At 41.5% G+C, this 23,668-nt stretch overlaps 2 protein-coding genes across 5 annotated transcripts in view; both read right to left on the reverse strand.

Annotated features, from left to right (window-relative positions):
* LOC124882979 (protein O-mannosyl-transferase TMTC2-like) overlaps positions 1-5,210 on the reverse strand; it is a 62,341-nt gene extending 57,131 nt beyond the window's left edge. For 2 of the 3 annotated variants that reach the window (XM_047389735.1, XM_047389734.1), the window contains exon 1: positions 4,827-5,210. In XM_047389735.1, coding sequence (XP_047245691.1) covers positions 4,827-4,909 — 83 coding nt within the window. In that variant the 5' untranslated portion in view covers positions 4,910-5,210. Of the gene's footprint in view, positions 1-301; positions 404-4,826 lie in introns of those variants that run through there. The other variant, XM_047389736.1, reaches the window with a different exon arrangement.
* Positions 5,211-7,420: 2,210 nt separating this feature from the next.
* Positions 7,421-23,668, reverse strand: part of mettl25 (methyltransferase like 25) — a 30,974-nt gene continuing 14,726 nt past the window's right edge. Inside the window, exons 11-12 of one of the 2 annotated variants that reach the window (XM_047389740.1) lie at positions 23,188-23,259; positions 7,421-9,344 (exon numbers count right to left, since the gene is read on the reverse strand). In XM_047389740.1, coding sequence (XP_047245696.1) covers positions 9,264-9,344; positions 23,188-23,259 — 153 coding nt within the window. In that variant the 3' untranslated portion in view covers positions 7,421-9,263. Of the gene's footprint in view, positions 9,345-16,039; positions 16,943-23,187; positions 23,260-23,668 lie in introns of those variants that run through there. The other variant, XM_047389739.1, reaches the window with a different exon arrangement.

Below are 23,668 nucleotides of genomic sequence, written 5' to 3' on the forward strand. Positions count from 1 at the left end.
ATTATCCCAAGGCGCTTTAAAAGGCAAACCGGTTCAATTTAAATCTAGTTATATAAGCAAAAAGAAATGTAATTACATACAGTTCAATTCAATTCATTGCATGATGTTATTGTCTTTGAGGCAATCTCTCCATTGAAAGAGCATGTGTTAACAGTGGAAAGTAACAGATCCCTTTCAGTGAAAATAAATAATTAAAATATAATATGTTAAAGGTCATGCATTACTTAAAGACATAGTTTGCTACGTACTAATATGCGATGATATAAAAATGAGCCTTCAGATGTCAGATTTTCTTACTTACCTCTATGTTTAATTTCCTTTTTGTGCTGTGATGAGGCATGTTTAGCTTCATCAACGGTAACTCTCTGTATTAAGGAGGTTAGAGCAACAAAAAGGGGCATTCAGGCCAGATGTGACAATGGCAGCGCTCAATGAGCCTTGCATACCACTGTGGTACAAGTCCAATTTAACTGAACTTTGACCACAGTACATTGTGTGACATATGATCGTGAGACCAATAAACACAGGGTATTTGTCAAGTGCTCCCAACCAGGCAAAAGGTAGGTAAACATGAAAACAAAACTCTGTCTTTACCCATTGTCTAAAGGTTGTATTATTAATTCATTCATCCATCCATTGATCTGTTCGTTCGTTCATCCACCATTTATTTAATATTCTGTACATTTCTATTCGCATCCTTACGGTCTTTTGACTTTGTTTTAGTTCCATATCTAAACCAGACCACTGTGGAAGTTTGTGCCCTGGGTTCATAGTGAACTTTCAAACTAAACTTCTAAAAGTTACTGAAAAGGATTGAGAACTCTGAACATCTTGTTCTAGAAAACTATGTAATTTTTTTAAGAAACGTGTTTAGGAACCCTGTAACTTATTCGTTGACATAATTTATAACTGAGCAATGCACTGTTATAGGTAGGCTAGATGGCATGCATCCCATAAAAGAAACATTCCTTTAAGAGACTTATTAGAGGCTTGACTTGGGCTTGGAACAAAAACTCTTGAGATCTGATTTAGGATTTGGAAAAAACGTCTCCTAACTGAGAATATAGCCACATATTTCACACAATTATTTTCTGAGAGGTGAACTGAAGGTTGCACAAAGGACAAAAAGAGGGAGGTTGCTGTTTGTTTGTTTGTTACAACACAGAGCAACAACATTTAAATTTGCAAATCTTCCAGAGTCTAAGCAATGTGTGCACAATTAAGACACATAATCACAATCCATTAGCACTCCAAGTCACAGCACTAGGGCTTGAATTGCATCGAAAGGGCTCTTTTTTGGTTACATCTTGATCCATCTTGGTCAACCTCAAGCACCCAAGTTGGAGAGGGAGCACATGGCTAGAACCCAGAATCTGTCTTATCCTCTATCTTAATTTGGGCACTTCTATCAAGTCACTCACCTCACAGTTCTGTGTCATTTGAGTGTCACATGTTTAATTTATCCAAAATTATTTGTGCTAAGAGTTAAAACAGTTTTGCTCCCCTGAGACCTAGATTAAAGATACGTTTATTGAGCCCCCTGGGGAGCCATAATGTATATCAGAGTCAGGCAGTGACTGTGGACTGTGATGTTACCAGAGTCACAGATGTTTCTGGAGACACGGCCAGGAATGCTGAAAGCCATTTACAGGATCAATTTCATTTTACAGCACTATCTTCTCTTTCTTTCTTTTCCTTTATGTTGAGTCCAGTTATTAATGCTTTGGTGTTCTGAGTAGAGTCGCTCACTCATTAGCCAAAAAATTACAGGAGCATTGTGTGTCATAAATATCACTGATATTGTTCCATTTTACATTTATACTAAAGATTTTTAACATCACAGATCAAATATTCTTTTAAATAAGCCACAACTTTCATGTCAATTATGAGCAAAAATTGACTGCCTATACATGTGGCTAAAAGCCAATCAAAAAACCACTAGACCATGTCTTCATTTTTTTCCCACAGATCAAAAACAGCCTGGCTCAAGTCTTCTCTTAGCTTCAGTAAAACTTAGTCATTTCACACGCAAAGGCATTTTCATTGGGATTACGGCTGGCCAAGGCAGCTCTTGGCCAAGCCCACCGCAATGCCAAGGAAAAACACTTGACATGATTGAATAAGCAGAGACCAGCCAGAACATTCCCGCAACTCTGACTGCCTGGATAAAGACTTATCTGCTTCACCATCTTGTCTAGAGGGTTGTGACTTGTAAAAAGGATTAGATTATATCAGTTAAACTGTAGATAAGATTATTTGAGGTTCCTGCAAGACACAAAAAGAGAAAACGAAAAGAGAAAAAAAGGATATCTGCAACAGAGTAGGTCAGTTTGGACAGCTCTTGAGCAGAATGATTAGTTGGACTCTCTTCCATTTCAATCTGTCTCTTGCCTTAACCTTTTGCTCATAACTCTCGTAAGATCCCCAAGGGAAGAGACACAGAGCATAGAAGTCATGACCCCACGAGAGGACACCCCTTGATGAACGACCATGGAAGGTCAGACCTCTGATTGGTATTCAGTCTCCCCCGTCTGAGAGTGCTGAACCAAAACACCCATGTCTGTCCCCTGGAGTGCAAATTACAATGCTGACTTTGATAGATGCTCAGTGTTGGCAGATTCTGAACTTTGCCTGAGAGGATATAACAAGAGCGTCTAGAACGGGCGGAGGGATGCCTCAGGTAATCTGTCACCAACTGCTTCTTTGACAGACTCAGAGCTATGTGGATGAGCTGATGGATGAATATCCTCTGGCCATTTTACTGGAATTAATGCTGAGGTGTGAAGTAACTAAAGACAGTGTACAGAACTGTTTACTATACCATCATTCATCTTTCTTCCTCTTCAGCAAAACAAACTTACAGTTGGGTCACAGACAGTTCTCAAGTAAAATGGAGTTTGACCTTTAAAGGCTGTCTCAAGATGCTAACCAGAGAGCTTCCTGTGACTAAAGAGCGTAAGAATAAGGGAGGCATCTTTTTCACTGCTCATATGTCCAATCTAAGACATTCTCTACCACATACATTGTGTATTCATAGTTTCACTCTGTGATTTAACATTTTATAACGGAAGAAAAATTATGAATAGTACTCCACCTTTCAAGTCGGCGAGGAACTACCTGCCCAGATGATTCTTTTTAAAAGGACCATGTGAAAGAATGATAGGTTCCCAACAACAAGTCCACAGTGGAAGAAACTCATTATATCGATCATTGGTACTGTTTTTCATCAGTTGTAACATTTATTTTCGTTATTGACTTGATTTCTTAAAGTAATTTCAAGACCTCTGACTTGTTGATTCCTCACCACCAGTGGGATGCCCACTCAAACGTTGTTAATCACTGCTCCAAATCATGTGCGACTTACCTACAAAGTCTAGATTAACTACTTTAAGAGTTTTGTTCTGTATCATTTTAAATAATTTGTGTCATACCATTCATACAAACTTACAATGATCATGTATAACATTATGACCAGAGTGGGCACCCTGATTGATATTTGGCTATATGGCCTGATACACAACAAACTACTATCCGTTATGTATCCTGAAACCTTTTTTAGTATCAGCATTAACATCTCCAGCAATCTGAGTTACATTGGACAATATCAGCCAGCCTTCGCTCCCCGTGTGCATCAGTTAAACTTAGGTGGCCAGGACCCTGTCGCAAGTTCACTACTGTTCCTTTCTTAGCCAACTTTTGATAGATACTGACCACTGCAGACTGGAAATATATCATAAGAACAGCACCTTAAGTCCTTATGCCTGCCTATTCTTCCTGCTTCTAACGCATCAAACTGAGGCATGACATTTTCACTTGCTACATAAAATATCCCACCAACTAACAAGTGCCATGGCAGAGATAATCAGTGTCAGTCAATTTACCTCTCAGTAATGTTAGGCCTGATTTTGGTATATAAATCAGTTAATGCAGGTGATATATTTATGGTGACATATTTATGAGGAATAAAGCCGTAATTTCCATTCTCTATGAGTGAAAATAGGGGGAAAAAAAGAAAAACAAACGTCCAAGGTGAAATGTCTAAGCAAAAAGCTGATTTTAATGGGCTTTTCGGTTTACTTAAATTTTCTAGCAGTAAACTAAACTTCTTAAACATTTAAATGTTTTTCATACATGTTCCAGGCCTAAACCGCCAAAATCTGCCATATGTTAGTGAAAAAAGAACTTTTCTTGATTAGAGTCTTAAATTAGAAGTAAAAGGCTTTGTTCATCAATCTGCACCATTTTATTCTGGTTGGCCCTCTACAAACAAGACGAAGAAAATATTGACATCTTTCTTGCAGCTGTGTGAAGAATTACCTCTGATTTAAATGAGCTTTATTCCCCAGAGTCCATTGTTGGAACAGGCATGTATGAGCTGCTTCAACACAAAGAGCATCACTGCTTGTAATGCAGGCTGCTTGTAGATCACAGCATGTTGAACTTTTTGCTGCAGAAATGTTAGTGCGCTTCCATGATTACAGCATTTAAAATGTTTTTTAAAAGCATTATTTCATTTCTGCTATCTTTGCGCTTAAATTTTGACTATAAGAAAACAAATATCAATTGTAATTTTAAAAAAAAGTGTTACCTATTCCACCTTTCATAAGACTAATATATTTTGGTTCTCTTTCGGTAACCCACAGAACATTGAACCATGCTGTCTAAATTCAACAAAAAAGCTATGGTTAATAACTGTATTCACAGAAACCTATGCATGCAAAAGTGAGGATAAACGAGGGGTCTCCTCCGATTCTGTGCCACCACAGCGCGGCCGACTGGAGAAGGAGCGGGCGGTGATGCTGCTGCGCTGGGTGGGCGAACCCTACCTGTCATCGTAGCAGAAATCTGCGTCTAGCGTGTTCAGATAGAGACCCACAGCCACGGCGGTGCACAGCAGCTCCGTGATCATCTCTCAAAGCCAAAGCGAAACAGAAATAGTCAGAAATAGGATCAGCTCCCTTCCTCTTTCCTCCTCTCTCACTTGTCTGTTATTGTGCTCTTTGCTGAGCCACTCGGCAGCATGGATGTCCGGGCATGATTCCCCTGTGTCAGGCAAAGTGTGTCAAAGTTTGCCATGTCCCCTCTAACCCATCGCGGTAAGAGAGCGGTCTGGGCTAAGCTTTCCCCGGACTGGGAGCGGAGCTGAGCGAATTTCTTTGCTGCGGTGCTGTCAAAGAGCGCATCTCTCTGCTCTGGTGCTGGGTAGACTGGAGAAGGAAGACGCATGTGGGTTTCAGCAAGACTGAGCATGCGCACTGGGTTTTTTCTTAGAAGCCGAATTATAGTACAATACAGTACACAAACGCAGAAGAAGGTTGTGGATAAAATATGAACAGGAGAACACGCTGAAAATGATATTTATAGGTGAATTGTAAGAATAGACTTGGAAAACGAGGTCATTTATTTATACAGCTGTTTTCAAATTATTAAATTACTTGTGGTCATTTGATGTACTCTCTATTTTGACTTTGAACAGAGGACTTGCTAGAAAGGCTTAGTTATGTACAATTCTTGTGATATCTACCTAGTATTTTCCAAATTTCTACATATGCGTCTTTAGTTGTTTTTATGATGCATGGGTGTTTTTGTGGTTTTATGTTTGTTTTCGGATTATTTCTGGGTTTATTATTGTTAGTTAGGGTCTTACCAGCAGTTGATTCATTTGTGTCTTCTTTCCTACTTATGTGTTGTGTTCTTCCCTCTGTGCATTTTGGTTTGTTCTTTTATGTTAATGTTAGGCCTTTTCTCTTTATTCTGGATTTGTAGATCCTTTTGTGTTTTGTTTCAGCTCTTTCTGTGTCCTTTGTGTTTACTAGTATCTTCCCTCATTTCCCCTGCTCAGTACTCTCCCTCAGCTGTTCAGCACTCCCCTGATTAAACATACCTGGTATCCATGTCACTAATGTCTCTTGTGTTTAAGCTCCTTGGTTTTTATTGCCTTGCATTTAGGTTTGCGTTTTATTATCATTCAATCCATTATCCCCATACTGCTCCTGCAAACTCCTGTTTGCATTTTGTTCTGCCACCATTTTACAAATCATAGCAGTTGTAACATTTAGACAAAATTAATGCATAAGATAACTAACCAAACAACTCACTTATTCCCTTGGAGGTACATACAGACTTTCGTAAATTCCTATATTAACTTTTTATTGACTGGTGGAAGCCAAAGGCTCTTTTCTGGCTCATAATCAATTTAAATTAAATGCTGAGAAGCCTGAGAAGACCTCACCTCACATTATCACATTCTGATAATAAATTAAAAATATTGATTCATTTTCCCTTTACCAACACTCATTGTTTCTGTGGAGAGGCAAACAGAGGGAGTCCAGAGCATGATGGATGAACCCTTGCTACTCAGCCTATGGTTTGCATGTATATGGGCATTGGTTTGGAAACATGCAGCCTGGTCCCGCTGGCTACCAGCTTTCCACAATTGATTGGGTCTCCAACAGGGTAAACACACTGTGGAGTATTTGAGAAACAAATGCAGATGGTTGGAGAAGGATGGGTAGAACATACATATGTTGGCCGAGACAGTGACAAAGCCTTGCAAGTAGAGGTTAGAGAGTCATTTGTAAGAGGTACCCGGTCCAGAATACAGCTTGACCTCAACCTTGTGGAACCTGTTTACTTATTCAGGGGGCATAATTGCAATGCTTTAAGACCTGATTGTTAGACAGAGGCACCTTTATTTTACTGCGTATGTCAATGTTCTGAGATAGTGAAATCCTTTTAGCACCAAGTGTAAAATAACATTATATGTTATGGTTATTCTTTGTTTTGGTAGAACAGAAACCTGATAGATGAAGACTAGCAAATATGTTTACACACAGTCTTTTTAGTCTGCCATGAGGCAGCAGTCAGCATAGAAGATGAAAAGATAACTGAAGAAATAAAAATAATATTCCTTCATTAACAGGATTGTTTTATTAACTGCCTCGTTCCTAACATGCAGTTTTGCAATATTATAACACTGAGATGATCTAGCAACTAATAACTTCAACTTAAAACAGACATTGTGAATATTTGTTACATTTGATAAATTATTTTTATTTTTGTTTAATTTCTGTAATTTTAGGAAGTGTGCATCATTTAAAAAGTCCATTGGCCCGAAATTCTAACCATGTCTTGTTTTTCTCATGAAGAAAACTTGTTACATATTTGACTTGAGTCCAAACGCTTTTCTTACATACGCATGTGACATCTTCAGCATGAATGTACATGTTTTATGTATTAACAACCGTTCTGTTAAGTTTTAAACTTGACATCATATAAAAGATGAAAGAGTCAACTTATCATCACCTCTCATTGTCCTGGACAAATTACAGAGCAGGAAAGTCATGCAACAACCCAATAGCCAAAAGAACCTAAAGACCCCAAAACAATCCAAACGAAATTTAGAACAGAGACAGACTACTTCTTTTCAGTTCAGACTTTTATTGTCACTCAAAGGTAAATTTGTTGTACAGCAGTGAAAACGTTAAACACCATACACAAGACAATTCAATTCAATTCAATTCAAAAATACTTTATTAATCCCAAAGGGAAATTAAATTAAATGCAGTACTCAAAATGCTATAGAAGGTTTGTTTGATGAAGTGCATTTATTAAACTCCCCCTAGGTCGCCTGTACATCCTATCAGATGGGAGTAGGTACACAAATCCCTCTCATAAAGAAAGGTCTCCACTGGATAAAATCAACCTGTTCTCACAGCAATTTTAGCAACACATGTAGCCATGTTAAGACACAATGCAAAGGATTACCACAAAACAGACTCGATGAATGGTTTGTAGAAGAAACAAAGCATCAGTGTTTAGACTAAGTCTTCACAGAAAGAACAGTCTCTGCAGACCCGTCTTGCAGGATATGGCTGTGTGCACGTTAAAGTTAAGGCTCTCATCAACAATTATAAACAAGTTGTAATAGGAGTGCAAGTTCTGTTGCTACTAATGTTGCATTAATTATAGTTGGACTGATTGAATGAGAGGTTTTCAGGTAGCCAATGGCCATGTTGTTGATTTTGTTCACATTTACCTTTACTAACAGATTATCACACCTCTCCAGAAGGTGATCCACTGCTCATTCATTCTGTGGAAGACCACTTAGAATATAAGGAGTTCTCTGTTTACATGAACAATAGTGAATACAGTAGGCCTTTGTTGGAAAATTATTTATACCTCTTGAGCTTTTCTTTGTTTTACCATGTTACAGGCAGAAACTAATGTTTTTTTATTTGGATTTTTTGTGATAGAGCAGGGATCAGCAACCTTTGCAACTCTAAGAGCCATTTTTCTATTTGGTCCAGCTACAAAAATATTAATTTAAAGCCCCAAAAGCAAAATAACTCTTTGAAACAACATAGCTGGTTTTTTTATTGTACCTACTTGCTCCAATAATACCTACTGGAAATTTGTTTAGATGTTTTAATCAAAAACACAAATTGTATTTTTGTTTAGGTTTAATGTATTTTCTTTAATGGAACAGGATGAAACTGATGTTGAAAAGCACAAAATGTGCCACCTATTCACATTACACTATTAGTTTCATTCTTGTAGAAATTTTATGTTTTGTATGAAGATGCCTATAGAAAAAACTGCTAAAGCTAACATTTTTGGCAACATTACCTTTACATTGTAAAACATTGCTCAGTTCTTTAGCATTTTCGGCCAATAGTAAGTAAAGTATCAATTTCAGCAAACCGCTGTTAAGATTAATAGTAGACAAAATGAAGTAAAATAATTACAAAGTGCAAAGTGAAATATCATTCAAATCTGACATAAAATAATTACAGATTTAAGACCAATAACCAGTATGGAATCAGTACAGAGAAGTAATGAAAACGTGAGTTGTAAATAAATGAAAAACACCTAAATAGAGACAGAAATTTAAATAAACTAAACTGAGGAGTGAAAGACAACCCACCCATATAATATAGACAAATGACCACGTTGACGAACCTCTAAGACTTTGAAATGATCAGAACATCTAAGAAGCCATAACTGGGCCACATGTTAAACTAAGGAAAAATACATAAAACAATAAGACAGAAAAGGAACAAGATCGCTTTAAAATTACAGCAATGAGAGAAATTAACTATCATAAAAGATACTCTGGTGACAACGTAACACAAAAATAAATGCAAAATTGATTTGTATGACAAACATAAGTTTAAGATCGAATTTCCACAGTCTATCTTGTTCAGCCAGGAAAATCTTTACCAAATGTCTGCTTCCACTCCTGCTCTCATTAGTAAATTTCCTCACAACCTCAGTCTTTCAAAGTGAGCAATGGATGTTTCCGCGATGCTTTTCACTCCGGAACAACTGCATCTCCACCCTAGCTGATAAACATCACACAGGAAACAGACGGTCATAGTTGGGAAGACCAGGCTGTGCTGTGCTCTCACTAAAATAGATGCCATTAATATCAACACCAGAGTTGCAGCCATTTAAAATCTGCTTTCAAATAAAAATCTACCCTCACTTATGGAACATGGCTGCCACATCCTAATTGTACTCAGGAAGACCAGAGATCTAACTCCATCCTGAACTGGATGGAACATGATGAATGTTTGGGTTAGGGCTAAATTTGGAAGATGAGGTTAGAATGGACTATTTTTGAAAAGCTCTGGTGTTTTTGAGGGTAACTTGTATTGTTTATGAAAGCAAAAAAATTTAAAGAAACATCAAAAGTTTTCTTAATTAGAGGTAAATTAAAAACAAACGGGATACCAATCCTGATAGCAGAAGGCTTAGGGAACCACCTTAATATGAGAGGAACATGATAGAAATGTATGTGTATATCTTTAAATATAATTGTGTTCACTTTAATATTGTGTATTTAAATGTTTAATATTTAAAAGTATTTGGTGAAAAGGTTACTCAAGTGCTGAGTAATTTGTTTTTTCATAACATCTGATTTAAATTCTAAAAAATATGTTGCTCTACCTTTCAACCCTATTGCTCTTGCAATCTAGTGTTTATGGAAGAGTGACAAAAAGTAATCAAATTTAAAGTTTGCCACAAGCCATGTAGGGGTGGTGGCAGTATCATGTTGTAGGGATGACCTGGGAATCCCTACAACATGACCAGGAAAGTTGGTCAGAATTGATGGAAAGATGGATGGAGCTAAATAAAGGGAAGAAACCATGGTTAGAGGCAGCAAAAGACTTGAGAAGGGGATAGAGGTTCACCTCTCAACAGGAAAACAACTCTAAACATACAGCCAGACCTGCGATGAAATTGAAAATTTTTTACAAAGCTTGTGTTCACAAATCTGATTAAACTTTAGCAATTTTGCAAATAGTCAAAAATTTCCATTTCTAGATTAGTAAAGCTGGTAGAGACGGGTCCCCAAAGACTTGCAGCTCTAATTGCAGGCAAATGGGCAAAAGTATTGTGTCACGTAGGCTAAATGAATATGAATGACACACTTCTAATATTTTTGTTTAAGAAAAATGGAAGTTCACACTGTTTTGTGTTGTTTCACAACATTAATCAAAATAAATTTCATTCACAGTTGAGGCTGTAACATAATGTTTGAAACCTGAAATGGTATGAGTACTTTGCATGGCAATGTACAACCGTGGATGGATTAAGAAAAAAACATTTGTCAGAGAAGTCTGTCAGAGAATAAATGTGAGATAAGGTATTTAAATCTGAAACAAGCTGATTTGATCTACAGACATCTGAACAAGCAATGAGGAAAATGTGCCAGTGAAAGAACAGACAAAGACGTATTGGTGCCCCAATTCTTTCTGATGGCAGCCTGCTATCACATCTCTCTCTCTCTCTCTAAAAAATGTCACAGATAAAAGAGGACATCATGGCGAACATGCTTAGTGGGAGGAAACTGGGTTAAAAGCAAATATATTTCAAATGGAGCTTTTCAAAGAATCATTCAAGGTAGCCAACAACCTTCTTCTACTACTTTTTCCTCAGTTTCTGGCTGGGTTGAGAAGCTGATTATTTTCCTTCCAAACTCTAATTAGTCTCTAACTAACAAAATCAGATAAAGCCTCATGTTTGGAGCCCTTGGCTTTAGGTATTTCTAAAGATGAATTTTCAAATCAGAGAGGATTATAGAAGCCTGGATTCAAGCAGCACTGTGAGGAAGTCTCATCAAAGCCTAAAACCAAAGCGTTAGACGGACTCCCCTCACTTCCCCTCCATTTCTTCTAATTCCTGCCTTGCAGGGAAAAGTCCTTGTAGGTGGTACAGCCTTCTTCATGTTGACTATTTGTGTCTCAGAGTGTTCACCACATCCTGAGAAGCTTTTCCTGCCATCTGTTAAGGGCAAAGCCCAGACAGAGTTTACCTACCCTCTGTGAACTGCAGCAGATTTGCGTGCAGACCTTTTGTCATCTCATTTTTCCTGTGTGGACACTTGAAAGAGGCTGGATGAGTGTTTATATATATATATATATATATATATATACACAGATGGACAAACATGCGTGTGACCATCAAGGATAGGCAGGATGGCAGGACGTGACTCAGTCAGCAAAAACAAACCCAGTGGTGTTTGAATCCCAATTATTCTTTTTTGTCCAGTTTGCCACGGCCGCACGCTGTCAGAGTGAAACAGGCAGAGAGCTCCGAACACGGCCCAGACGCATCCCAGAGCTCCACCATCTGTCTTAACTGGGATAAAAATAACAAAATCTGTGGGACATAGTCTCACCACTACAGCTATGTGAAACCTATGAATGGGCAGCAGATGTGCAGGCTGTTGCAGCCACAGTTACAAATAGAGGGCGCAGAGGTAGGTGTGACAGGAAGAAGTAGTTAATGTCATGCTGCTCAGAACAATGTGTCCAGATCTAACAGTTTGAGCTAAATTAGTTCAGGATCTCCACTTGTTCTTGTTTTCTTCAGAAGGAATGCTTTCACATAAAAAGGATTCTTGTGAACATCTGCTTTGATCATTAATGACTCAGTGGGTAATATTGAAACACAAAGCACATAAACTTGTTGCCAGTTACAGCCAATTCACTTTCCTTTTTACTAACATCATGTTAATCAAGTCAGTTTATTTTATTATTTTTTTAATTCACCAACTAAATCATAAAAAAAAACTATTTGAAATTACTTGAGTTCAATGCTAAGCCAAACAATGTATATATTTGCTATTACTTAAACAGACATGTTTCCCATTTGCTATTTGTTTAGAAAATAGTTTCCTTCTAAAGTGCAGTCTATTATGCAAGTCTATGCAGACATATTCATATCCCTTATTTTATCAAATGTTTTGCTTAAAAACTACAAACATTTTGTTGTTTTAAAACTATAATGTATTTTATTGGGACCAACACAATAAATCTGAATTTAAATCGAAGTTTAATGAAAATGTAATAACCTTCTAAATAAATTGTATCGCAGCCTGTTTCCTCTCACATAATTATATTAAATGGTAAAAGGCCTGCACTTGTATAGCGCTTTATCAATTCCCAAGAGATGCCTAGGTTTTTCACACAATCAGTCATCCATCCATTTATACACAGATTCACACACTGACAGTGGTAGGCTACTTTGTAGCCACAGCAGCCCTGGGGCAGACTGACAGATGTGAGTCTGTCACAATCGGCACCACTGGGCCCTCTGACCACCATCAGCAGGGAATGTGGGTGAAGTGTTTTGACCAAGGACACAATGATTGAGACAGATAGAGCGGGGATTGGAACCAGCAACCCAGCAGTTACAGGACGAACCCCTACCACTCCCGCCATCGTTGCCAATAAGTTTCACACATTTCCTATTAACACATTACACCTCATATTTCCAGATTTTTACTATGTCCATCCATTCATCCATCCGTATACAGGTCCTTCTAAAAATATTAGCATATTGTGATAAAGTTCATTATTTTCCATAATGTCATGATGAAAATTTCACATTCATATATTTTAGATTCATTGCACACTAACTGAAATATTTCAGGTCTTTTATTGTCTTAATACGGATGATTTTGGCATACAGCTCATGAAAACCCAAAATTCCTATCTCACAAAATTAGCATATCATTAAAAGGGTCTCTAAACGAGCTATGAACCTAATCATCTGAATCAACGAGTTAACTCTAAACACCTGCAAAAGATTCCTGAGGCCTTTAAAACTCCCAACCTGGTTCATCACTCAAAACCCCAATCATGGGTAAGACTGCCGACCTGACTGCTGTCCAGAAGGCCACTATTGACACCCTCAAGCAAGAGGGTAAGACACAGAAAGAAATTTCTGAATGAATAGGCTGTTCCCAGAGTGCTGTATCAAGGCACCTCAGTGGGAAGTCTGTGGGAAGGAAAAAGTGTGGCAGAAAACGCTGCACAACGAGAAGAGGTGACCGGACCCTGAGGAAGATTGTGGAGAAGGGCCGATTCCAGACCTTGGGGGACCTGCGGAAGCAGTGGACTGAGTCTGGAGTAGAAACATCCAGAGCCACCGTGCACAGGGGTGTGCAGGAAATGGGCTACAGGTGCCGCATTCCCCAGGTCAAGCCACTTTTGAACCAGAAACAGCAGCAGAAGCGCCTGACCTGGGCTACAGAGAAGCAGCATTGGACTGTTGCTCAGTGGTCCAAAGTACTTTTTTCGGATGAAAGCAAATTCTGCATGTCATTCGGTAATCAAGGTGCCAGAGTCTGGAGGAAGACTGGGGAGAAGGAAAAATGCCAAAATGCCAGAAGTCCAGTGTCAAGTACCCACAGTCAGTGATGGTCTGGGGTGCCGTGTCAGCTGCTGGTGTTGGTCCACTGTGTTTTATCAAGGGCAGGGTCAATGCAGCTAGCTATCAGGAGATTTTGGAGCACTTCATGCTTCCATCTGCTGAAAAGCTTTATGGAGATGAAGATTTCATTTTTCAGCACGACCTGGCACCTGCTCACAGTGCCAAAACCACTGGTAAATGGTTTACTGACCATGGTATCACTGTGCTCAATTGGCCCGCCAACTCTCCTGACCTGAACCCCATAGAGAATCTGTGGGATATTGTGAAGAGAACATCGAGAGACTCAAGACCCAACACTCTGGATGAGCTAAAGGCCACTATTGAAGCATCCTGGGACTCCATAAGACCTCAGCAGTGCCACAGGCTGATTGCCTCCATGCCACGCCGCACTGAAGCAGTCATGATTATTTGAAGGTTGACGTTTTTTGTATTAAAAACACTTTTCTTTTATTGGTCGGATGAAATATGCTAATTTTGTGAGATAGGAATTTTGGGTTTTCATGAGCTGTATGCCACAATCATCCGTATTAAGACAATAAAAGACCTGAAATATTTCAGTTAGTGTGCAATGAATCTAAAATATATGAATGTTAAATTTTCATCATGACATTATGGAAAATAATGAACTTTATCACAATATGCTAATATTTTGAGAAGGACCTGTATACATCCGTATATGCATCCGTATATTCATACATACACTCAACGGCAACTTTATTAGGTACACCAGTCCAACTGCTCGTTACCACAAATTTCTAATCAGCAAATCACATGGCAGCAACTCAATGCATTTAGGCACGTAGACATGGTCAAGACAATCTGCTGCAGTTCAAACCGAGCATCAGAATAGGGAAGAAAGGTGATTTAAGTGACTTTGAACGTGGCATGGTTGTTGGTGCCAGACGGGCTGGTCTGAGTATTTCAGAAACTGCTGATCTACTGGGATTTTCACGCACTACCATCTCTAGGGTTTACAGAGAATGGTCTGAAAAAGAGAAAATATCCAGCGAGCGGCAGTTCTGTGGGCGCAAATGCCTTGTTGATGCCAGAGGTCAGAGGAGAATGGCCAGACTGGTTCGAGCTGATAGAAAGGCAACTCAAATAACTACTTGTTACAACCAAGGCATGCAGAAGGGCATCTCTGAACGCACAACACATCGAACCTTGAGGCGGATGGGCTACAGCAGCAGAAGACCACACCAGGTGCCACTCATGTCAGCTAAGAACAGGAAACTGAGGCTACAATTCACACAGGCTCACCAAAATTGGACAATAGAAGATTGGAAAAACGTTGCCTGGTCTGATGTGTCTCGATTTCTACTGCAACATTTGGATGGTAGGGTCAGAATTTGACGTCAACATGACGGCATGGATCCATCCTGTCTTGTATCAACGGTTCAGGCTGGTGGTGGTGGTGTAATGGTGTGGGGGGTATTTTATTGGCACACTTTGGGCCCCGTAGTACCAATTGAGCATCGTGTCAACGCCGCAGCCTACCTGAGTATTGTTGCTGACCATGTCCATCCCTTTATGACCACAGTGTACCCATCTTCTGATGGGTACTTTCAGCAGGATAACGCGCCATGTCATAAAGCACGAATCATCTCAGACTGGTTTCTTGAACATGACAATGAGTTCACTGGACTCAAATGGCCTCCATAGTCACCAGATCTCAATCCAATAGAGCACCTTTGGGATGTGGTGGAACAGGAGATTCGCATCATGGATGTGCAGCTGACAAATCTGCAGCATCTGTATGATGCTATCATGTCAATGTGGACCAAACTCTCTGAGGAATGTTTCTAGTACCTTGTTGAATCTATGCCACGAAGGATTAAGGCAGTTCTGAAGGCAAAAGGGGGTCCAACCCGGTACTAGCAAGGTGTACCTAATAAAGTGGCCGGTGAGTGTACATATTAAATAACACAGTATGGTTAATATTTACAACAAGTGATGCAACAATACTAGCTCTATGTAAACCACTCATTTCAGTTCTGGCTGTATGTTTAGATCTGTTATCCTGCAGGAAGGTTTCTTTTCAGAACTGCTCAGTATTTTGCCCATCAACTCTGAACTGCTTCCCTTTTCCTGTGGAAGAAAATCATTTCCAAATCATATGTTGCCACCACAATATGTTACTGTGAGAATAGTGTGTGCAGCGAATTGGTTTTCATCCACATATAACCTTTGTATGTGTTAATTTTGAATTTTTCTGACAAGACCTTTTTTCCATGTTTGCTTTGTCCCTTTGGCAAATATTGGAGGACTCCACAGTACAGCTGTATTTATATTGAAATTAAACAAGACACAGATGGAGTCTACTAAATGGTTATTTAGTACTTTGAAATAAAACAGGGCTAAACAAATGCATTCTACATTTTTCTGATTTTATTTGTACAAAAAACAAAATGTGAATTATATGCATTTTACTTCACAACTGTAAGTTAATTTGTGTTAGCTTATTACATACTATCCCAATAACATATGTTAATAATACTGGTAGTAATGTGAAAAAGTTCAAGGGGTTTGAATATTGTAAAACAAGGCATTGTGTAAAATGCAGTTTGGCATCATCTTGAAGACAAAAAACGTCAAACAGTAGCATTTGTTCTAAAAGCTGAATATACAGATAAACACTAATGGTGGGTTCAAAGATGTACTAGTCATCCCTATAATAAAATGAATATGAAAAAAAGTTGCCTTTGGCCTTTTTCATCAATTTATCTCTCAACCTTCTCCAGTTTGAGAAACTAGAAATGGGTTTTCCAGATGTGCCAATGTCCATTCAAATCCCCAAATACCCCCAATTCCCTGAAGGGTCCTTTAAAACAAGGTTTTATAAGAGTCCAGAGACAAGAGACCGCAAAATACATCATATAAATCACATGCACACAGATTTTCAAGGTGCTCTAAGGTGCTCTAAGTCTTTCTATGTATGTGGCCCATCAGAAACCAAAAAGTAGGTGAAACGGAGCCTTGAGGATAAAAATACATATAATAAATCCATACATAATAAAGCATCATAATACCGTCTTTACAGAAGAAATGCTGATAATCATGTGTAAATATGTCTATGCATATGAGCTTCATGCACATATGTAGAAGTCTCTCAGCTTTTTAGTTTCATAGCAAGACTCTTGACTCCGACAACAGCGTAGCATCTTGGAGACAGCAGGGGGTCAAACAGTTGCACCAACGCAGAGAATGATACATTTTCCTACAGAACACCAGAAACACATACACATTTCATACAGCGCCTTGCTAAAGTTTTTCTACCCCTTGAGAATTTTGATAGTCTGTTGCAACAATCACAAACTTCTAAGTACTTTAACATAATTTTATGTGGTAAATCAACACATAGTTTATGAACTGAAGGAAAAAGATTCTCTTTAAAACTTCGCACAGAACTCTAAAAAGTGTACCAAGCATTTGTAATTGATCCTCGGTGTCCCCCACCACCACCATGTTTCAATCTGGGCAGAACATACACTTCCACATGTTTGTTCTGCATCATATATGGCTTGTGGAAAATTGTCAAAGGCCAGATTTGGGCATGATTAATGGTTGTCCTGACAGGTTCTCTAACCTGAGCTGTGGTTCTCTGCTGCTCCTCCAAAGTTACCATGAGATTATTAATGGTTTCCTCACACAACTGTTACAATTAGGTGGATACCATGTTTTGGTAGGCCTGCAGATATGCCATACTCCTTTTTTAGAAGATGGACTACACAGTGCTATGCAGAATGAACCTTTTTCCTGACCTGTCTGGTGTTTTTGCTGGTCTTCATGGTGGTGTTGGTTGACTAATGCTCTCTCACAAATACATATTACAAATGGCACAATTTTTCGATTTGTTTTAGCAAAAGATTTAAAACCATGTATTGTTTTTCTTACACTCCACAACTATGCACCACTTTGTGTTGGACTATCACATAAAATCCCAATTAAATACCATTAAATGTATGGTTGTAAAATCACAAAACTTGAAAAAGTTAAGTCTTTTGGCAAAGCACTATAAATGCATCTACTTCATTTTTTCTGTAGGTTTATCTCAGACAACATGTAAAAATTGGTTTTACCGTAAGTGAACTCCTGTTTGTGTGCAAGAACATTGTCTGCAATGGTCTTGTTTACGACTATAGCAACAGAAAGCTTTTCTCAGTGTTGAGCTGCATAAGTTATGCCTTGCATTCTTCAGACCACATCATCACATGGATCACATTACTGTACATCTATCACCACTGTTTTCCTCCACGAAGGACAGCCTTCAGTGCAGACCGGTGATGTTGATGTTACGTAGTTTGATTACATGACCATAATGAGGAAGTCCATCTGACACATTAACTACATGTAATCATCACTTCAAAGCTTTCGCATTTTTTGCATCTCCTCACGAATGACTCAGAGCAAAGATTAGCTTGTTGTGTTTGGCTGCAGCAACAGAAGACTGTAAACTGCAGGCTGCTTTCAATTTGGCTGACACCTATATTAATGTCAGTGGTTCTGATTTCAGCTGACATCTCTCTATGTTCGCTTTAATCATTTGGGAGGCAAATTTCAAATCCCAATCAACGATCTGTACGAGCCAATCACAAATGATGAGTCCAGCTGAAACAAAATAAAAGGAAATCTTTGGGCTGTGGGGATCATAGCTGGAGCACTGCTTGAGAGATCAAATCAGTTGGGATTGTGGCTATATTTGTATGTGATTTACTTTTTAGTTTGTATCCTAAGATCACATAAAAGCACAACAAAATGTAGATCTTTTATTGATCAGTCTGACTGCTTGGTGTCCCTGGCTGTGCAATATTTATGCAGTTTCATATGCAGCATGAAAGCTAAATCAAATTGCCAAACTGAATTTCCCTCTGGTAAAAATGTGTAAAAAAAAAACAACCTTAAAATATATAATATTTTCTATGTGTTAATACAGTAATTGCAATACAAAAAAATCTAAACGTGGGATTTTGTTTTTCATAAATATTTACTCAAATTAATGGTAAGATTATTCTGTTTTAATAAACTTTATTTAAGGGTTTTTACACATTTTTACCAGGTATACCAATGAATGGAGAGGGCAGTGAAAAAGTATTACATAATTCTTCCGTTTTTTTATTTTGTCAAATTTAAATGTTTTACGTGATCAAACATAATACCAGACAAAGATAATAGGTACTGCTTATTCCATAGTGGGTCGTGGGGGAGCTGGTGCCTATCTCCAGCAGTCTATGGGCGAAAGGCGGGGTACCCCCTCCTTGAACCACCACCTTAACGTGGTGGAGGGGTTTGAGTGCTCAAATGATCCTAGAGGCTATGTTGTCTGGGGCCTAAATGCCCCTGGTAGGGTCTCCCATGGCAAACAGGCTCTAGGTGATGGGTCAGACAAAGAGTGGTTCAAGAATCCCTCATGAAGAACAAAATATCGAGGCACGTGATGTCGCCCGGTACGGCGGAGCCGGGGTCCCACCCTGGAGCCAGGCCTGGGGTCGGGACTCGTCGGAGAGCGCCTGGTGGCCGGGTTGCTCCTCGCGGGACCCGGCCGGGCCAAGCCCGAACGAGAGACGCGAGGCCATCCCCCAGTGGGCCCACCACCTGCAGGGGGAACCGTGAGGGACCGGTGCAAAGAGGATTGGGTGGCGGACGAAGGTGGAGACCTCAGCGGCCCGATCCCCGGATGCTTAGGCTGGCTCTAGGGACGTGGAATGTCACCTCGCTGGGGGGGAAGGAGCCTGAGCTTGTGCGGGAGGTCGAGAGATATCGACTAGAAATAGTCGGGCTCGCCTCCACGCACAGCGTGGGCTCTGGAACCCATCTCCTTGAGAGGGGTTGGACTCTGTTCTACTCTGGAGTGGCCCACGGGGAGAGGCGGCGGGCTGGTGTGGGTTTGCTTGTTGCCCCCCAGCTCAGCCGTCTCGTGTTGGGGTTTACCCCAGTGGATGAGAAGGTCGTATCCCTGCGCCTTCGGGTTGGGGAGAGGTCTCTGACTATCATTTCAGCCTACGGGCCGAGTGGCAGTGCAGAGTACCCGGCCTTCTTGGCGTCCCTGTCGGGGGTGCTGGATAGTGCCCCTCCCGGGGACTTCATTATTCTGCTGGGGGACTTCAACGCCCACGTGGGGAACAACAGTGACACCTGGAGAGGCGTGATCGGGAGGAATGGCCTCCCCGATCTGAATCCGAGTGGTGTTTTGTTATTGGACTTCTGTGCTAGTCACGGATTGTCCATAACGAACACCATGTTCAAACATAAGGGTGTCCATCAGTGGACTTGGCACCAGGACACCCTAGGCAGGAGGTCGATGATCGACTTTGTTGTCGTATCATCGGACCTTCGGCCGCATGTTTTGGACACTCGGGTGAAGAGAGGGGCTGAGCTGTCCACTGATCATCACCTGGTGGTGAGTTGGATGCGCTGGAGGAGGAGAAAGCCAGTCAGACTTGGCAGGCCCAAGCGCATAGTCAGGGTCCGCTGGGAACGTCTGGCGGAGCCCTCGGCCAGGGATGTATTCAACTCCCACCTCCGGGAGAGCTTCGACCAGATCCCGGGGGATGTTGGAGACATAGAGTCCGAGTGAACCATGTTCTCTCCGCATCTATTGTCGATGCTGCTGCCCGTAGCTGTGGCCGTAAGGTTTGCGGTGCCTGTCGTGGCGGCAATCCCAGAACCCGGTGGTAGACACCGGCAGTAAGGGATGCTGTTAAGCTGAAGAAGGAGTCCTATCGGCTGTGGTTGGCTTGTGGGACTCCTGAGGCGTCTGACGGGTACCGTGAGGCCAAGCGTGCTGCGGCCCGGGCTGTGGCAGAGGCAAAAACACGGGCCTGGGAGGAGTTCGGTGAGGCCATGGAGAAGGACTACCGGTTGGCCTCGAAGCGATTCTGGCAAACCGTCCGTCGCCTCAGGAGGGGGAAGCAGTGCTTCGCCAACACTGTTTATAGTGGGGGCGGGAGACTGATGACCTCGACTGAGGACATTATCGGGCGGTGGAAGGAGTACTTCGAGGATCTCCTCAATCCTGCCATCACGCATTCCGTGGTGGAAACAGAGGCTGGGGACTCGGGGTTGGACTCTTTCATCACCCAGGCTGAAGTCACCGAGGTGGTTAAAAAGCTTCGCAGTGGCAAGGCTTCGGGGGTGGATGAGATCCGCCCTGAGTACCTCAAGTCTCTGGATGTTGTTGGGCTGTCATGGTTGACACGTCTCTTCAACATTGCGTGGCGGTCGGGGACAGTGCCTCTGGACTGGCAGACTGGGGTGGTGGTCCCCCTTCATAAGAAGGGGGACCGGAGGGTGTGTTCCAACTACAGGGGGATCACACTTCTCAGCCTCCCTGGTAAGGCCTACGCCAGGGTATTGGAGAGGAGAGTCTGACCGATAGTCAAACCTCGGCTTCAGGAGGAGCAGTGTGGTTTTCGTCCCGGCCGTGGAACACTGGACCAGCTCTATACCCTCTACAGGGTGCTCGAGGGTTCATGGGAGTTTACCCAACCGGTTCACATGTGTTTTGTGGACCTGGAGAAGGCATTCGACTGTGTCCCTCGTGATGCCCTGTGGGGGGTGCTCCAGGATTATGGAATCGGGGGCCCTTTACTAGGGGCCATCCGGTCCCTGTACGAGCGGAGCAGGAGTTTGGTCCGCATTGCCGGCACTAAGTCGGACTTGTTCCCAGTGCATGTTGGACTCCGGCAGGGCTGCCCTTTGTCACCGGTCCTGTTCATAACTTTTATGGACAGGATTTCTAGACGCAGCCAAGGGCCGGAGGGGGTCGGGTTTGGGGACCAATGGATTTCGTCTCTTCTTTTTGCAGATGACGTGGTCCTGCTGGCCCCCTCTAGCCAAGACCTACAGCATGCGCTGTGGCGGTTCGCAGCCGAGTGTGAAGCGGCTGGGATGAGGATCAGCTCCTCCAAGTCCGAGGCCATGGTACTCGACCGGAAAAGGGTGGCTTGTCCTCTTCAGGTTGGAGGGGAGTTCCTGCCTCAAGTGGAGGAGTTTAAGTATCTCGGGGTCTTGTTCACGAGTGAGGGAAGAATGGAGCGGGAGATCGACAGACGGATCGGTGCGGCTGCCACAGTAATGGGGGCGCTGTGCCGGTCCGTTGTGGTGAAGAGAGAGCTGAGCCGAAAAGCAAAGCTCTCAATTTACTGGTCGGTCTACGTTCCTACCCTCACCTATGGCCATGAACTTTGGGTCATGACCGAAAGAACGAGATCCCGGATACAAGCGGCTGAAATGAGCTTCCTCCGTAGGGTGGCCGGGCACTCCCTTAGAGATAGGGTGAGGAGCTCGGCCATCCGGAAGGGGCTCGGAGTAGAGCCGCTGCTTCTCCACATCGAGAGGAGCCAGTTGAGGTGGCTCGGGCATCTATACCGGATGCCTCCTGGACGCCTTCCTTGGGAGGTGTTCCAAGCACGTCCCACCGGGAGGAGGCCCAGGGGACGGCCCAGGACACGCTGGAGGGACTATGTCTCTCGGCTGGCCTGGGAACGCCTTGGGCTCCCCCTGGAGGAACTGGAGGAGGTGTCTGGGGAGAGGGACGTCTGGGTGTCTCTGTTGAGTCTGCTGCCCCCGCGACCCGGTCCCGGATAAAGCGGAAGACGACGAGTACGAGACGAGTACGAGTACGAGATAATAGGTACATATGAAATCCAGTTCTGAAATAATTAAATTTCTTAAAGGTAAACAAACTATCCAGATTGCCTCGCCTGTTAAAAGGAATTAACTGTGATTAACCACATTTCTTGGAAAGCAGAGTTAAGTTTAAGTAGCCAAGCCCAAGCCTGATGACTGCCTGACCCGTAGAATCAACAAAGGGTTAGTGATGATGTAAGAGTGATGATCTTGCCTGCTTTGCTGCTTCATGACCTGGACAACATGCCATAATTAACGGAACCATGAAGTCTGCCATCTACCAAAAAATCCTGAAGGAGACTCTCAGGCCATCAGTTTACAAACTTAAGCCAAAGCCCACTTGGGTTAAACCGCAGGACAATGATCCCAGGAAGTCCGGCAATAAATGGAACAAAAGCAATGAAAATTAAGGTTTTGGAATGGCCTAGTCAAAGTTAGACCTAAATCTGAATCAGAGGCTGTGAGGTGACCATAAGCATTGATTGTAATGCAAAAGACTCACTGCCAGTTATTCCAAACCTTTGATGTTTGGGAAAACCTGTTGTTTGCAGTTTTTCCACACAAGCCAGATTGGTTTCAAGACTTTTAGTATGTACTATTTTTTCCTAGATGAATATTCAAAGGGGTTTTAGGAGTTAGAACATTAAAAAATGCAAAAATTATTTTTACAATAAAGATCTAAAAGGTTAATTTAACAACAAAAAGCTAAAATCATTCAAGGTTTATGCACTGAACTACTCAAATGACTTTACAGCTGAAAAACTCAAAGGTTCACAATAAGATGTACTGTTTTGACATGTTAGGACAGCCCTCTAAGAGAGACGGACGCATTACCTGTTCTTTCAGGTAACAGAGTCGATCAAGCAGAATCAGACCCTCAATGCATGGAGCAAGGGTCACTTTCAACTGCAGAGAGGACGACATGAGAACAGAAGTTTTTGTTACAGTAAAAACTGCTCCTCTAAGTCACTCCTTTTAGTCTGCTTCTTGTTCTGACACCCCTAAAAAAATTGTGTGTTTTATGTCTGAAAAGTAAATTTGTATCGTGGGTGATGCCATAATTAGCAGCCTCAGGCAAAATAAACAGCACTGGTTTTCCTCTTCTGAAGAATTTTACTCACGAAATTCCCCATAGATATATAATTTCTTAATTTGCAGGAATTAAAATATTTTTAAATATATTCCCCAAATTTTTGTGGTGGAAATCGACCACGTTTAGGACTAAAATAAGCCCCGAGATGCCGTCCAAGCTGTGAATGGTCGCAGGCCTCTTAAACATTTTCATGTCAAAATCCCATACTTTTCAAGCCTCGGT

This window comes from Girardinichthys multiradiatus, chromosome 17 (assembly GCF_021462225.1).
Source record: "Girardinichthys multiradiatus isolate DD_20200921_A chromosome 17, DD_fGirMul_XY1, whole genome shotgun sequence".
NCBI lineage: Eukaryota > Metazoa > Chordata > Actinopteri > Cyprinodontiformes > Goodeidae > Girardinichthys > Girardinichthys multiradiatus.